The 14,317-nt window shown below is 40.9% G+C and overlaps 1 protein-coding gene across 4 annotated transcripts in view; it reads left to right on the top strand.

Moving 5' to 3' along the window:
• Positions 1-11,219, top strand: part of RBM6 (RNA binding motif protein 6) — a 79,634-nt gene extending 68,415 nt beyond the window's left edge. For all 4 annotated transcript variants that reach the window (XM_032208558.1, XM_032208557.1, XM_032208560.1 and 1 more), the window contains 9 exons: positions 2,380-2,437; positions 3,007-3,098; positions 3,195-3,335; positions 3,931-4,020; positions 5,719-5,973; positions 7,048-7,122; positions 8,880-8,977; positions 9,585-9,714; positions 10,975-11,219. In XM_032208558.1, the coding sequence (XP_032064449.1) occupies positions 2,380-2,437; positions 3,007-3,098; positions 3,195-3,335; positions 3,931-4,020; positions 5,719-5,973; positions 7,048-7,122; positions 8,880-8,977; positions 9,585-9,714; positions 10,975-11,100 (1,065 nt within the window). In that variant the 3' untranslated portion in view covers positions 11,101-11,219. The remainder of the gene's footprint in view (positions 1-2,379; positions 2,438-3,006; positions 3,099-3,194; positions 3,336-3,930; positions 4,021-5,718; positions 5,974-7,047; positions 7,123-8,879; positions 8,978-9,584; positions 9,715-10,974) is intronic.
• The last annotated feature ends 3,098 nt before the right edge of the window (positions 11,220-14,317 follow it).

Genomic DNA, 14,317 nt, shown 5'->3' on the forward strand with positions numbered 1-14,317 from the left:
CATCTCAGCCCCAGTCAACCAGTGTTAGGATCACCGAGCACAAGATGGAAACCGACACCATTTCGGCCCCACAACTGTTTGTCGACACTGTTCAACATCAGTGATCCACACCTATGTCGGGACCAGCCCCGTCGACCAACAACAAACGCTTCTATAATGTTGCAGATGACCGCAACAAGGCGTTGTTATTGCCGACGATTCACCCGCCCACCGCGGCCCTATACACTAACACTACAATGCCGGGGGCGCAGGAGGACATCCTCAAACCGGAGGATAGATGGGCTGACCAGGTCATCTAGCGGGGCCACCAGGCAGCCGCCTGTGCGGTGCGGGCCTAAACAGCGGCGTCCTTCTCCTGTTCCAGCCTTAGCTGGCTACAACAGTTACAGGGGCGGATTCCGGTCGGGGATTCAAGGGCCCATCAAGACTTGAATAAAATTATAGCTGCTGTATAATTCACCGTGGACACTACTTTGAGTGCCACCCGGTTCGCCTCCAGAGCAATGGCTTCATCGGTGGTGTCACACAGACTTTTGTGACTGCAACAGTGCCAGACGGAGGTCAAACATAAATGGCGCTTGGCTTTTGAGTCATACATGGGGGCACGCTATCTGAAGATTCACTCACTCCCCTGTTGATTGAGGGTAAGGATAAATGTAAAATCTTCCCCTTCAATCCCAAGAAATGGCTCGTGTGCCCGGCCCCTTACTCTAGAAGGCAACCCTTTCGTAATCAAGAGTATGGGGGTCCCAACCGACAGCAGGAGTACTCTCCCTCAGGGTATCGCCCACAGGGGGTGGTTCTTTCAGAGGTCTTGACAACAACAGTATCGGCAGCAGAGGGGTAACCAGTCTAAATTTTCCCATTAGTGCGTGGCAAAACGTGTCTCACCAGTTCAGTCTACCATTCCTCAGGTTCTGGAATTTCTACAGAACAGTTTGGAAAAGGGGCTGTCTCCCAACACTCTTAGGAGACAGGTGGCTGCCCTTAGTAGTATATTTACCTGGGGTGGGGGTCAGTCATTAGCACATCATCCCAACGTAAGATTTTTTTTTGGAGGGGGCGGTTAGTCTCAAGCCCCCAGCAGTGCATAGATACCTGTCCTGGGGTCTGGCCAAGGTCCTGGAGGCCCTGATTGATCCGCTGTTTGAGCCATTTCAGGAAGTGCCCTTACAAATGCTTACCTGGAAAGTAGCCTTCCTGGTGACTGTGACGTCTGCGAGACGTATATCTGAGCTACATGCCTTGTCTGTGCGAGAGGACTTCTGCAGGTTCCATGAGGATAGGGTGGTCCTCAGACTGGACCCTTCCTTTATAACAAAGGTGGGGTCCTGGTTTCACCGCACGCAGGAAGTGGTGCTACCAAATTTTTGCCCCTCTCCCAGTCATGATTTGGAACGTCACTGGCACAAGTGTACTGGGCGCTAAGACTTTACATTGATCACACGGCGGATCACAGGCGTTCCGAGGCCATTTTTATCTCATTACAATCATTTTCTCTGGGGCAGAGGGTCTCAATAGCGACCATTGGATGGTGGGTCAGGCGTTGCATTGCAGCAGCGTATGATGCGCACTGGGAACCGAGACCAGCAGGGGTGACAGCCCACTCTATGAGGAGTGCTGCCATGACAATGGCATGGGCGATGCAGGCTTCTCTGGAAGAGATTTGCAGGGCGGCTACGTGGGCCTCCTCGTCTCCCTTCGTTCACAATTACAAACTTGACAAGTTCGCTTCAGCCGATGCTGCCTTTGGAAGGAGAGTGCTGCAGGCTGTTCGGTCAGTTGGGTCAATCCTGGAATAGTCTATTGCCCACCCTTGAGGATTGTACGGCTTGGGTACGTCCCATGCATGGATGCTATCTCCACCCTTAGTGAGAAAGGGCGTTGGTATCTTACCTGATACGCCTCTTCTAATAAGGTGGAGATAGCATCCAGCCCCGACCCTTCTTTTGACTGTTCTTTGTATTGCCGGGACTGTTTTTCTTGTTCTACCTTCAGATGTTTGTGTTGACCCTTTGATGTTGGCTTTTTTCTTGTAATCACTAAAATTGAATTTTGTTGGGATAACACGAGGAGTCTGTCTTTTTTTGTCTTCGCTGGAAAACTAGGTGGTATCACTCATGGAGGCGGGTTATATAGCGGTTAATTAATTAGTAATCAGACTCAGTCCAATCAGAGCATGGACAGTGTCAACCCATGCATGGATGCTATCTCCACCTTATTAGAAGAGGTGTGTCAGGTAAGATACCAACACCCTATTTCAACAGATGTATTTTTCTGCATCTTAGCTTGATAATAATATTTTATTAGGTCTTACCGCTTGGTATGTGCAAATGTGTGTTTTATAATTCTTATTTTAAAATCCTATTTGTATTTCAGGGCAAACGAGGCATGAATGACAGAAGGGGCTCTGATACACAGAAACGAAAATCAGAGTGTAGGTTGTCTTTTAATCCGATTGTACTATAAAATATTTTTCTTATTTATTTCTTAATCAATTTTATGTAGCCGCCCAACTCACCAAAGTGACTTCGGGCAGCACACAGCAATAAATAAAATATAAAGTATAAAAATAGCAAATCCAAATATAAAAACCATAGTAATAAATATCCTAAAAACCCAAAATACAACCATAAATGAGAATAGAAAAGAGAACGGACTTCAATTTTCTAGTAGAATCATCTACGCTTTATAGTATCTTTTCATATTTTAGAATTTTTGGATAGCTCAGTTAAAATCAGAACATCTTTTTCTTTTAAGGTTGACCAATATTTTTTAAGTGGCAGGTGTTATGTGCTGAGAGCAATAAATTATTTTAATAATTTAAAATATATAAAATATATAAATTACCTTGTGTATCTTTGGCACCTTCCATCGTATTAACAGAATATATCATATCTGTTTTATTTAAAGAATTATCTATTTACCTGTCTATAAACTGCTACAATCCCCAGATTGGCAGGTATAAATTGTAACAATTGCCCTGATATGTTTTACATCTTTCAGCTTCTTCCGATATGTCTACATTCATTTATGATCCCGATACTGGAAATTATTTTGATCCCATAAGTGGAGTGTACTATGATTCCAATACTCAGGTGAGATTGTATGCATAAATGAGTTCCTTTTCTCTTTTCATTATTATGAAATGTTCTTTTTTTAAAAAAAATATATTTCCTCCCCTCCTTATCTAGAGAGAAATACCAATGGGTCGAGAAGCATCACCACCACCATCTAGGCATTATAAAAGCCAAGAAAGGACAAGTGAAAGAGATGAGCCATCTAGTAGAGATAATAGAGAGAGAAGAGAAAGACACAGAAATAAATCAGCCAAGGTACTTATAGGTTATGAGAACATAGTTATGAATTATGTAACCTACATATTTAAAGTATAAAATATTGAAAGTGAAAAAGGGCTGGAATCAATGGTGGGTTGCAGGGGGTACGCCCCGGTACGAGCATACCAGACCAGGCCGGAGCACTGGATACCATTCCAGTATAGTGCTCCGGAGGGCCCACCCGCCTGCCTGAGCTCCTTACCAGAGTTTAAAGACTTCTGTGCTTCCGTGCAGGCGCATGGCGCATACAGCACCTGCGCAATGCTCCATGGAGCAGCTGGAGCGTTGTGGAGGTGCTTGAACACATGCGCATGCTGCGCACATCCATGAGGATGCCGCCTGCCCTGTTCCAACCTTACCGGTTGGAACAGGATTTGCAACCCACCACTGGTTGGAATTCTATTCAACCAATATGCATGAATAACAGGCTTGCCCAGCTTATCTTTTTTCTTGGAAATAAAATAGTCAAGTACAAAAAATATTGTTTTTATACTTGTCTTTGTAAGTAGGAACAATGGAGAGAAAGAAACAAAAGTACTTATGTAAGCAGTGGAATTATAAACAAGCTTTTAATTGTCGCTTAATGTTTCAGAATGAGCATCAAGAGGACAAATTTTCTGCAGAAGACGTCTTTAAAAAGCCACTACCTCCAATATTGAAAAAAGAAGAAAGTACTCCTCCAGTAAGAATTCATTATTTAACTATTGCAATAATTTGTCAAAATTTAATTTTATCTAAGTTTTAAAAAGTAGCCTGCTGACAATATTCTACACATATTTATTTAGGTATATGTTCTTTATTCCATCATGCTTTTGGATAGAGCTAAGAGTCTCAGGAGAGCTGGCTTTACTATGTTCTGGATGTAGGAAAGTGGCACATTTGTACACATTATAGCTATTTTACAGGCTGGTTTATGGCAGAGCACATCAGAAGCAAAATCTTTTAGAAATCTTTGAATTATTCAAGAGGTTTCTTTCTAATGCTACAAGCCCTTTAGAAAGTAGGATTTTTGTAGTTTGTCTGAATCTTCCATATTTTTGCTTGTAATAGTCGAATAGTCAGAAGGTGCAGATGTGGTGAAACACCCATCTATTTTATGTAGTGATATGGGAAACTCTTGTGTTATTGTTTCTTGTAGATGGACTCTCAGTGTTTATTCCTGAGATACTAAATGCAAAGTATGGGGCATTTCTCATCTCAGACAAACCTCTAATAGACTTTAAGAAAACTGAGCAAGGAAGAATGGTGACTTAATTTAATATGGATGTCCTTTTAGGCCTAGTTTTTTGTATTGGTTGTCGAATTTCGGTTTTGCTCAGTCCATGACCTATGACAGATTCAATATATTTAAGACATAGAGACACTGGAGATAGTACACGTTACTGGATCTAGCCTGTGGCTATTACACACATGGGCTGTAAAAATCCAAATCACTAGATAGTTTTGTATATTTTGTATGTTGTTTTCAGATGATCACCTGTGCTTTGCAGCGGCTATATGTTAGCCTTCATCTAGCCCTAGTCTTTTAGTAAAAGAAGACCTTCATTTGTCCTTTCAGTTCATATAGCTTAACAACGTATCTGCATGTTACTGAAGAAGGGAGCTGCCTTTTATTTTTGTAATCTGTTCAGTATTATACAGTACTTTGGCCAACTTGATGTTGACAGATTAAGGTGAAATAAGATAAAGTAGAAATTATTAAAATATGTTCCTTTTAAATAATCCATAAATAAGGAAAAACATGTTTTTTTATCAGAAGCTATTTACATAGGGAAACATTAGCATAGTTTTCACACAAGTCAATGTAATTTCAGCATGAATGATGTTCAGGTTTGAGAGAGATACAGGTAAATTTGAGAACAAAGGTAAAGGGTAAAAAAAGGGTTAAAAAGGTAAAAAAATTGAATAGGAAGGGTTCAAATTTTAGTAGTATATTAACATGGCTCCCACTCTGTAATTGCATAGCTAGTGTATTAAGATGTAAGTGGTAAATAATGGTAATATTGCAAGTTTATTTGTAACTCTATTATTGCCTTGCTTTATTTAAAATTTAATTTTTATATTTTAAAAAGTATTCCATTTGTTTTGGCATGATTGCATAACCACTTAAAATTTCAAGTCATTACATTATGACTACATCCCCTGTATTACAGATAATAAAGAAATGCCATTAGATTAGTTCATGGTAAAGTAGAATTTGAATTTGGATCTGCTTTCTGATGTATAACTTATTTATTATTCTATATAATACATTAATTATATGCTCATACGGAAGCATAGTATTCTTGATGTCATATTAGTCATTTGAGGCATCCAAACACAGTGACTGGATTTGCTTCAATTCTACATGTGGATTCATTCTTTTATCCCTTTTCTACAGCCAAAGGTGGTGAATCCTCTGATAGAGCTTTTGGGAGAATATGGTGGAGATAGTGACAACGAGGAAGAAGAGGACGAAGAGCCACAGCCACAGCCATCACGGCCAGTAGTCCAGCAAGAGGAAAGGCCCCAAAAGGTTGAAAGCGATGAAGATAAACTGACGGACTGGAATAAATTAGCATGTTTACTTTGCCGGAGGCAGTTTCCAAATAAAGAGGTTCTGATTAAACATCAACAACTATCCAATCTTCACAAAGTAAGAAAGGCAGCAATATGTTCTGAGAACTTCAGCTGTATATTTAGTAAATTTGTTTCACTTGGCAGTTAGACAGAAGCACAACCAGAAATTAAACAGGTTTTCAGATTAAGTATTTCAGTTCTGAATTCTGAACCATACTGCCGTGCAAACATTGTGATAGTGAAGGAACCTACCCAAACACCTTCAGTTGAAAATTAATAGATTGGACTGTTTCTTTTAGTTAATTCTTAAGGACGTGGCTTTGATAACTGAGAAGAAATTAGGGTTGCTATAGGAACAGGTAGAATCTTCAGTAAAAAACCAGCTGTGCTATTCACAATTGAGGATATTTCTTATTATGTCAACTAAAAAAATTTAAGCAATGTAAACTGTCTCCTACATACAAGATTTAGAATGGGAAAATGGACTTGCCATAAGAATTGTTTTCTTAGTAGTAGAAGTGTTCAAAGTAGAACGTTAAATTGTTACTGGAAACTGGAAAAAAACGAAGTTCCGTGTTTCACACATGCTTCCTTCAGATATAGTATGTACATCTTTACTTGGTAAATGTAATCAAATTGCTTTATTGTTTTCAGTATTAAGTGACAAAATATAAAAATATGACAAAGAATTAGATCTCTATTCTAAATCTTGATCTTAACTTTGATTTAAAGCAAACTCTAATTGTTGCTGATCACAATACAGATGTATTAAATCTATGGTGATATTTGAAAGGAGAGGAGGCATGTGATGTTTTAAGAAAGATCAGAGTAGTTTAGATGGAAATATGTGGGGCTCATCATCAGAGATTCTCAAAGCAGCTGATTTTGACTTCTTCAACAGAACATTCATATAATTCAATTAATTAAAATTAACAGTTAAATACAAAGAGAGCACACTATGATCTCATCTTGGAAAAAAATGTGGCTGTTTTAATGAGTAACTTGATATAAGTTTCCTCTTATTGTGCTATGCATTCTGTAGAACTTTGGCAGCCTTTGGTATTACAATTTACTCTGAGGTTTCCCTTATTCACAAATATCTATTGCTAATCCTAATGTTGACATTTTAAGGATTTGCTTTTTCTTACAGCAAAACTTAGAGATTCACTGGAAAATAAAACGATCAGAGCAAGAACTGGCATATTTGGAGAAGCGAGAACGAGAGGTGACTAAAAGACTTATTTTTGCCTTATATCTGCTGCAATATGACTTCAGCAAACAGGGTTTTTATAAAAGAACAAAACACTAAATCAATGTGTGCCCCATCTGTTGGATGCATTCATGTTCTTAGATGCAGGCAGGAACATCCACTGTGTAAATCCAAAGTAATGCTTTTACTTTTACAGTTCAGTGGTGAGAAAAGTAAGGTCCTGAACTTAGGCAGGAAAAAACAAATGCACAGGTAGAGAATAGATGGTACTTGGCTCAAACAGTAATGAAAAGGAACTTGGTATCCTAGTGCAGTGGTCCCCAACCTTTTTATCGCCGTGGACCAGTCAGCCTTTGATAATTTTACCGTGGCCCGCTGAGCGCGCGCAGGGGTGGGGGGGCGTTGTTCGCGACGACACATTGATTGTTTATATATCACGTGCGTACCAGCGCGGGGCTCTCTTCCCTGGAGCCTTTGCGCACGGCCCAGGAGCTTTTGCGCACGGCCCAGGAGCTTTTGCGCACGGCCCAGGAGCCTTTGCGCTGCAGCGATCATGTCCCCCGGCCGCTGCAGCGATCATGTCCCCCGGCCGCTGCAGCGATCATGGCCCCCGGCCGCTGCGCGGCCCGGTGCCAGGTACTCCACGGCCCGGCACTGGTCCACGGACCGGGGGTTGGGGACCACTGTCCTAGTGGACCATCATTTAAATATAAACCAGTAGCATGCAACTGACAAAAAGTTCAATCCTGGACTGCATCAACAAGAGGAGAGCATAAAGATCATGAGGAGTGATAGCACTGCTCTATATGGCACTAGTGAGACCACACTTGGAATACTGTTTCCAGTTCTCGTTGCCATGATACAAAAAAGATGATGCTGAGATCCTAGAGAGAGAATGGAGTACAGCAACAAAGATGATAAGGGTAAACCATATGATGAACAGTTAAGGGAACGAGGTATGTTTGGTCTATCAAAGAAGAGGATTAGGGGTGATATAGTGTAGAATAACAAGAGTTGGAAGGGCTTCTTGGAGGGCTTCTAATCCAACCCCGTTTACCATTTCAGACAAATGGTTATCCAATATTGTCCTAAAAACTTCCATTGTTGGAACATTCACAACTTCTGGAGGCAAGTTGTTCCACGTAATTAATTGTTCTAAATGTCAGGAAATTTCTTCTTAGTTCTAGATTGCTTCGCTCCTTGATTAGTTTCTATGCATTGCTTCTTGCCCTGCTCTCAGGTGCTTTGGAGAATAGCTTGACTCCCTCTTCTGAGATATCAGAACAATGGTATCATGTCACCCCTAGTCCTTCTTTTCATTAAAGAATAGCTGTCTTCCAGTATTTGAGGGGCTGTCAGAGAGAAGAAGGGGTCGACTTATTTTCCAAAGCATCTGAGGGCAGGATAAGAAGTAATGGAGGAAGCTCATTGAAGAGTGATCTGACCTGGAACTAAGGAGAAATTTCTTGACAGTGGGAACAGTTAACCAATGGAACAGTTTACATCCCAGTGTTGTAGTAGCACCTTTGCTGGAGGTCTTCAAGAAAAGATTGGACAACCATTGTCTGGAATGGAATAAGGTCTCCTGCCATGGGTAGGGAATTAGACTAGAAGAACTCCAAGATTACTTCCAGCCCTGGGTTTCTATGACTGCAGATTTTTCTTTCTTGGTTTAGCTGGGCATGCATGGGCTTTCAGTTAAGGCTCCCTAGCAGGGAGTTGAGGGAATATCAGTAAAAGCATTTTTAGTAATTCTGTTTTCTACTAAAAAGGGAAAATTTAAAGAAAAGGGAAATGATCGAAGAGAGAGATTTGATGAACGAGAATCTCCAGAGAGAAAACGGCCAAAATACTTCAGAAATTCTGACAGGTATTGACACAGCCTCATGAAATAAGTCCTTGCAGCTACTTCTATGTCTTTTTAAATGGCATGAGACTGTGATAAAATCAGTGTTTGGAATTAATATATTTTACAATTATATAATTTAAGTATTGGGATTGTTTTTATGATGAATTATAGCCCTGCTTTGGGATTTTAATGATAAAACAGAATGTGTGTGTGTGTGTGTGTGTGCGTGTGTTATTTTACTTTAAAAATAAAATATAACATTGAAATAAAATGGCTTGTTAAGTTTTCTATTTACTATTTAGCCTTAGTTACTGGAATTTTTGCAGTGATGCAAAAATTAGCTTGATCCAATATAACTCACATATTGTAAGAAAGAAAGTGCATACACAGAATTATTTAACATGTTACTTCTTAAGCATTAAGATTCTCTTATATTGGTTATGTAAATTTAAAATATACTGGATTACAGATGCATGTCTTTCAGGCTGAACTTGGCTAATGTTTATGTTGAAAAAAAAAATCTAAGTACACCTGACAGCCTGGCTCCTAAGATTCTAGTTAACCTATAAGCATGTATACAAAACGTACTGTGCATTTCTTAAAATGTCCCACATGTATTTGTTTGCAGCGAGTATAAGACCACAGACAAAGGAAGAATGGAGACCAATAACAAAGGAAGCCGAATGATGCAGGCTATGGGCTGGAAGGAAGGCTCGGGGCTAGGGCGCAATGAACAAGGCATGACCTCACCAGTAGAGGTAAATATCCTTTCTTTACAAATGAATGTTTACTGAACAAGCAGCATCTAGATGATCTTGGCTTAAAAAAACGAAGTAATGTTATATCCAGCTAATATTTGAATTCGAGATTATTATAAAAATCAATGTTGAGAAACAAAGCTTCGAAGTTGGAAAAACATCATAGGAGGAGTAATTGTCAAATTGCTTCTGTTGTCAACTTGCGAAGCATTCCTTACTTGCTTTTGAGGGCATCAGTCAGAACCCTGACATCTGTATTGTTGTCAAGAAGACTGCATGGATAAATCTATGTAAACACCAGTAATCAAGAATGACTTGAAAAATTACTTGATGTCTTTATTTGCAATGTTTGAGAGTCTTCACTAAAAAGCTACAGTATACAGAATAATATCAGTCTGAATAGCTTAATAATAATACTTGATTTTATTTTTAAAAAGAGAGAGCAATAAATGCTCCAGAAGAGATACAATTTGGATGTATGGTCCAAAAATAATCTGTTTCTATCATGATAAAATTATTACTTGAAATATGCATAGTCAGAAAGAAGGAGCAAACATTATTTTTCATAACCTGAGCATGAGATACAATTTCGCTGCTTCATTTCCTGAAAGGATATTGAACTCTATGGATTTGCATGCAACTGGTCCCATGTACCTAGTTAATTTTCTAGGTCACATGTACCTAGCATGATTATCTCAAGGATTTTTTCCCCCCTACTTCTTCCTGGTCACTGAGATCAGGAAACGAATTTTCGTTTGTTTACATGAAATCCACCATAATTGCAGCATCCAAGGTATTGCCCTACTGGAAATTGATCTGATACAGTTTACTGTAGCGATTTCCTGTCTAGAAAATATCTCATCTAGCTGACTCTGGGATTAATGGCTCTGGAGTCCTTGAGGGTTTGTTTTAGTAAGAATAGCTACCTTTAGGACTTAATTGGAGGGAAGTAGTGGAGTAGATATGTTGAAATGTGGGTTATAGCGCAGGGGCTAGATTGATCTTGCATGCCAGAAATAAATTCTAGATATTTAAGTTAAAAAATATCTATATTATATTATATTATATTATATTATATTATAATATATTATAAGTTAAAATTCTCTCTTGCATAAAAGTAGCAAGGGAAATATTTAATTTTTACTGCTTAATAATTATAGATAATTAAAGGAGATAGAAATATTATTTTAAAAAACCTATTTCCTCTCTGGCAATAAAAGCATAATTGTTTCAATGAGATTTACATATCTTTTTTTTCAGGCAGAAAATCGGAAGAAGGGAGCAGGCTTAGGAACACAAGGAAGGCCCAATAGAAGGCAATCTAATGAAACATATCGAGATGCAGTGCGGAGAGTCATGTTTGCCCGCTACAAGGAACTTGAATAAATGTGGAAAGAAATCACACCAAACATCTTGTATCTTCCAGTCCCTTCTTTGTGTTCTTTTTGTAATATTTTTCTTTTTTGCTGCTGAAGTGTGTTTTGTTGTTTGTTTTTGAAATAAAACAGAAAAAAAAATTCTTTGTGGTTTCTTCTCCCCATCCAATTTTTGAGAGAATTTACTAGATATATCAAATTATAATCTTCTGCACCAATTATATATTTGGTGGCAAAAATACTACAGGGAAAATATCTGGATGCTTTTCACTTGGCATGACTGGTATATAATACCAAAATACCATTGATAATGCTTAATAATCTTTGATGGGATTGAAGGGGGTGCATCCATACTGCTGTCCTCCCGTAGTTGCTCAGTGATGTTTGATACTATTGTTCAGGTATCCTTGCGGATTGTCTTTTGGCATCGAGGATGGAAGGGCACTTTGCTGTGGTGGTTAATCTTCCTCCAGGGTAGGCTTCATTTGGTGTGCGTTGGAGGAGAAAACGTCTCGCTATACACTTCTTTGTGGGATCTGTCAGGGCTATCTGCTCCTATTTAACTTCCACATGAAACTGCTGGATGAGGCCCTTCATCTGCATGGAGTTTATGCACTGATAATACTCAGCTAAACTACCCTGGCCAAGGAAATAAAGCTGCCTTCCCCAATTTCTAGAAGCTAGAAGTGGAAAAATCCAGTTTGGGCTTAAATCTAGCAAAACTAAGTAGCTATGAATTTTAGATATGGATCTTGAGATCTTCCACCTTTAGTTTTAGATATACTCCTACAGACAAAATTGTTGTGCAATTTGGGAGAGGGTGTGCTGAGACCCTCAGCCCCTCCTTAAAGAAAAAAACTGGGTCTCCCCTCCTGAGACCCTCAGCCCCTCAAGGAAAAGCTGTGGCCAATAGGACTTCGCAAAAATCAGTCTTGGGCATTAATTGTACCTTGGTCAACTTCTTGAACTTCAGTAATGTGCTGTCCTTGAAAACATTTGGTAGCTACAATTGGTTTCCACAACAGTTATAATGAATCACAATACGTACATGTAATACCTCCATTTTCCTGGTAGGTGGAGACATTATCCAGGCATGGGTATGATTCCATCAGGATCCAATACGATGGTCTACAAGTATTAAAGACACACCCACGAGGCTCCTCCTCCCCAGAAATAGACTCAGTCAATCCTTTGATTAGCTGTGTCTCTCTATCCTTACTAATTAATTTGTTTTTCTCTAAAATTCTACCAAAAATTCTCTAATTGGCTTTCTTTCAAATTGTGTACAATTGGCACTAATTGTTCGCGCTCTTAAGGCGTTGTAGCCTCTAGCAGGCTCTTGCCTCTCCCTGACTTGGCTGTTCAATCAGCGGAGAACATTGGCGGCTTCCCTTTGAGGTTTTCCCTCAGGCTCCTTTCATTGTCTCTCATTGCTGCCGCGCTGCCTGAAGAGCTGATCGCTGCAGCCGCGCTGCCTGAAGAGCCGATCGCTGCAGCCATGCTGCCTGATGACCCTCGATTTCACAATCAGATGCCGTTTCTAATCATGGCAACCACCGGAGCCGCTGGAGCACTGGGCGTTTCGAGCGCCGCTGCTTCTTGCCGCCTCAGCAGCGTCTTTCTTACGGCCTCAAATTTCACTCTCCTGATGTCGGAGCGTTTGGCGGGCAGCTTAATTACCTAGCGCTACACCGCCTTGTCGGCTCGCTACCTCAGCCCTGTCTACCTGGGTGGCCGTTTTAAGTGTGAAGTCTGCAGTGGCCATTTTGTTTAGGCAGAAACCTGCCATGACCAATTTGGGACTCTTCGGTAACCATGAGTAATGTCGACCAACGAGACCATGATTTCTCAGGGGGATGATCCACCTACTCCAGCTGTCCTTTCTACTCCGGTCCCTTCTGAATCTAGAAAGAGAGCTCATGCCTCCCAGCCTTCTATTGCCAGGCCTGCTAAGGCCCCTAGGCCTGCCCCATCTCAGGAGGCCCAAAATGTGACTACCCCGGGTGCAGTTCTTGACAAGGCCTCTGACCCTGCTCCATGAAAGGCCACTTCTAAAACCAATCATTGCTCTACTCCTATCTCTGCCCCTCGGGCTTCCCTTCCAACAAATTTCAATCCCACTGAAGATCTCTCTACCGATACCGATGGGGATATCTCCCCCCCCCCCGGCTTCTCCCTTAAACCCAGAGGAAGGGGATTCTGATTCTGAAGGGGATGGTAGTGTCACCCCGGACATAGACCTTCCAGCATCCCGACCTTCCGTGGTTGCGTCTCACCACTTTGAGCTTGAGCAGGAAGCTCTAAGGACTGCCAATCTGTCCGCTGAGGTTATTCACACAATTCAAGCCTCCAGGTGCTCTTCTACTAACCGCATTTACGATGCCACTTGGACACAATTCTCTGTCTGGTGCCATAGAAAGGGCATTGTTCTTCTACAGGCTTCTGTTCCTTATATTCTCCAGTTTCTCCAATAGGGGCTGGATCTGGGACTCTCGCCAAATACTCTTCGTCGCCAGGTTATGGACCTGTCCTCAGTCCTCTCTCTGACTTCTGCTCAGCCCCTTTCTCATAACCCTCTTATCTGTCGTTTCTTGAGAGGTGCCACAAACATCAAGCCGCCAACAATACACAGATTCCTGACTTGGGATGTCTCCAAAGTCCTGGAATCCTTAACTCAGTCTCCATTTGAGCCTTTGCATTCTGTGTCCTTACATGATTTGACATTAAAAGTGGTTTTTCTTGTAGCCATCACTTCGGCGAGGCGAGTTTCCGAGTTGGCAGCTTTATCCATCAGACAAGATTTATGCATCTTTCATCCAGATAAGGTGGTCCTCCGATTTGATCTGGCCTTTGTACCTAAGGTAAATTCTGTATTCCACAGAACCCAGGAATTGGTCCTTCCTGACTTCTGTCCTCAGCCATCTCACAAACTGGAACGTAAGTGGCACTATCTTGATGTACGGCGTGCTTTACGTGTTTATATTAAATGAACTGCTACTTTCAGGCGATCTGAGGCTCTTTTCAGGAAATTCCTGCTGGGAGGTAAGAAAGGTTCTAAGGCCTCTTCTTCTGACATTGGCCGTTGGGTACGGGCAGCTATCTCTAGAGCATATTCTGCACTCTCTCTGCCTGTTCCACCACATATCACGGTGCACTCCACACGCAGCGCGGCCAGCTCTGCTGCCTGGTCATCTCAAGTTTCGCTGGAGGAAATATGCTGAGCAGCC

This window comes from Thamnophis elegans, chromosome 2 (assembly GCF_009769535.1).
Source record: "Thamnophis elegans isolate rThaEle1 chromosome 2, rThaEle1.pri, whole genome shotgun sequence".
In the NCBI taxonomy this organism is placed as follows: domain Eukaryota; kingdom Metazoa; phylum Chordata; class Lepidosauria; order Squamata; family Colubridae; genus Thamnophis; species Thamnophis elegans.